The sequence below is a fragment of the Manis pentadactyla genome, chromosome 13, assembly GCF_030020395.1.
Source record: "Manis pentadactyla isolate mManPen7 chromosome 13, mManPen7.hap1, whole genome shotgun sequence".
Lineage (NCBI taxonomy): Eukaryota > Metazoa > Chordata > Mammalia > Pholidota > Manidae > Manis > Manis pentadactyla.
In genome coordinates, this window is record NC_080031.1 from 47,554,196 (window position 1) to 47,557,332 (window position 3,137).

Below are 3,137 nucleotides of genomic sequence, written 5' to 3' on the forward strand. Positions count from 1 at the left end.
TGTTAGAATAAAGTGATTAGCAGTAACACCTTTGTAAAGATTTACAATGGGGACTGGCAAACTTTTTTTGCATATGTTTTGATAGTAAATATTTTGGGCTCTTCAGTCTCTTTGGAAATAATTCTATTCTGCCATTATAAAGTGCAAGCAGCCATAGGTAAGAAATAAATCTATTGATTGTGAGAAAAAAATAGAGCTAACAATTCATATCAACTCTACACACCAATTTTCTGAATCTCATCACTGGGGTCCTTGGCTCTTTTCTCTAACCCACTTGTTACCTTACTTCCCTCTAGAGAGACCCCATGGAGAGAGGGGATGGAGAGCTACAATTTCACCCCCATGACTCACTTTATCCTCACGGGGCTCTCTGACCTCCCCGAGGTGCGCTATCCTCTCTTTGTGGTCTTGCCATCACCTATAAGGTCACCTTGGTTTGAAACGGGGCCATTCTCTTGGCCATCAGGACAGAGAAGAAGCTGCACACACCCATGTATTACTTTCTGGCCAATCTGTCCTTCTTAGACATATTCCGCCCATCAGCTACTGTCCCCAAGATGCTGGACAACCTCCTGACTGGGAATCATAGCATCTCCTTCCTGGGCTGTGCTCTAAAGGCTTACTTCCTGGTAACAATGGTGGGCACTGAGTTCTTCCTCCTCACTGTCATGGGTCATGACCGGTACTTGGCCATCTGCTTCCCCCTCTGTCATGACAAAGGGTCACTATGCTCAGCTGGCAGCTGGGACCTCAGCAGCAGGGTTTCTCGATTCCCTCCTCAACACAGTGTCCACCTTCTGCCTGTATTTCTGCAAGTGCAGCAGGTTAACCAGTCCTACTGTGACATCCCTCCACTGGTAGCCCTCTCCTGTTCATCTAAATCTATGCCCGACATGCTCATCTTGGTGGAAAGAGGGATCTCAGGAATTGGTGCCTGTCTGATTACCTTCATCTCTTACATCTATATCATATCTGCCATCCTGAAGACCCAGTCAGTGGAAGGGAAGCGCAAAGCCTTCTCCACATGTGCCTCCCACCTCCTGGTGGTCTGTTTGTTCTGTGGCACAGCCATGTTCACCTATGTTCTACCCTCCTCCAGTCAACGCTCTCAAGCTAGACACAGCCTCATCTCCATGCTCTATGGGGTTATCACCCCAATGCTAAACCCCGTGATCTTCAGCTTGAGGAACACAGAGGTGAAAGGGACACTCAGCAGGATCTTATGTCACTGAGCATGTTTACTGTAATTGTAATAGTAAAACAGAATGACTTAATGGTCACTTTTAAGTAGGGTGATTTCTTGGAAGTAATTTTCAGTTGATACAGAAAATACATATATAAAACATGTATAATTTTCTCAGCCGTTTTCTCCTACCCTTGACATCCCAATCACTTTCAAACTTTAGTCTCCAATCTGGTGATCAAATCTAGTTTATACCTACCTTTTCTATTTCTTATTATACCTTCCCTTTCTGGCACTTGATATCATATCTTATTCTTACATGCATTCTCTCTCCATTATCAGTAAATATAATGCTCATATCCCTAGTGAGATGTCTGTTAGTGATTCTGAAAACTTTCCAAACAATAGACTTCATAGATACTTGTGCCAGAGAATTCCAGTATAAACATGTTAAGATGTTATTCTTAGGGATAGATTATATTTTTCAAATTTCAGCAATGCCAAATAAAAATCTTGTCCAACATACAGAGCTGTTCGTGGTAGTAGTGGGTCAATTGTATGTTATTTCACTTTAAATGGAGTGGTAAAAACCATGCAGCCCTCAGTAAAGAAATGAAGTAAGAATATTACTTTACTATTATAAATATGATAATTGTTTTGTTCCTTATTCCTCTTTTTATTCTTCATCTCTAAACTTGCTGTGGCATAAAAATGTCAAGTCTTCCTCATATAAAAACAGAATGTATGGGATATATTAAATGTTATACCACACAAAATTTAATACAATATTAAAATAAATGAGTATTACTTTTTATGTACCAGACACTCAAATATTTATTTAATAATTTACCACTGATTTGAAGGTAGTATCTTTTGTGATGTTGTTATTATATCTCTGTTGCACAAAACACTCTGGAATTATTCCATTTTATGAGAAATGGTATCTCCCCAAGCTCATGGCCTTGGGCAATAATGCACAGGTTTGTGGGAAATGTTTCAAACAAAGAAAAAAATTTTAGAGTTTTACACTATAAACAAATTTTGGAATTTGTTTGTATCCACCCTATGATGATTTACATAGACTGATGAACTCAAGATCTTAAAATCATGAAAGATATAATTGGATGAGATTGCTGTATTACATGCCCTCCTATACCTTGGAAAATTAGGGATGTCTAAATCTTTGGTGGTCATATTTTGATAATAGCACATCTTTTCCTGAAACATATATCAGACTTTGCTGCCCTTGGAAACATAAGGATAGAAAAATCTCTATTTCATTAATATCTATCCTCTTCTATCAAGATCACCATCATCTGAGAAAACATGGACAAATTACTTGACTATTATCTGAGTAACTTTTTGTAGGATGTGGTTTAGACTTTGTAGCAATATGAATACATAGTTAAATTTTGAATAAATTGGCTATATTCCTTAAATCAAAAGGAAAAGGGCAACCATGTAAATTCAAGGCAAGCTGGACAGATAGAAGTATTTGATAAGTTTGGATAATTAAACTTCTCTAAACATATTAATATCTTATTTTGATTACTAAATTTTTAATAATTTTTTTCAGTTTTATAGGGATACAATTCATAGGATATTATTTAAGGTTTGCCACATGTTGACTGATGCATTTATATATTTTTAAATCATTGCCACCATAACATTCACAAACACCCCCAATCCCATTTTATAATTATCATTCCTTCTGTGATGAGAACATTTAAGATGTACTCCCTTAGCAACTCTCAGTTATTTAACATTATTATTAGGTGCAATCACCATGATGTGCATTACATGTCCAGAACTTGTTTTTGTTTTTTTTTTTATTTTGGAGTTGTCAGTTTTTTGTTTTTTTTTTTCTTCTTAAATAATTATTTTTTATTGAAGGGTAGTTGACACACAGTATTACATTACATGAGTTTCAAGTGTACAACACAGTGGTAGAACA

At 36.9% G+C, this 3,137-nt stretch overlaps 1 protein-coding gene across 1 annotated transcript; it reads left to right on the forward strand.

Annotated features, from left to right (window-relative positions):
* The first annotated feature begins 491 nt into the window (after positions 1-491).
* LOC130680177 (olfactory receptor 5V1-like) lies at positions 492-1,232 on the forward strand. The gene has a single exon (XM_057490443.1). The coding sequence runs from the start codon at positions 492-494 to the stop codon at positions 1,230-1,232; it is 741 nt and encodes a 246-aa protein (XP_057346426.1).
* The last annotated feature ends 1,905 nt before the right edge of the window (positions 1,233-3,137 follow it).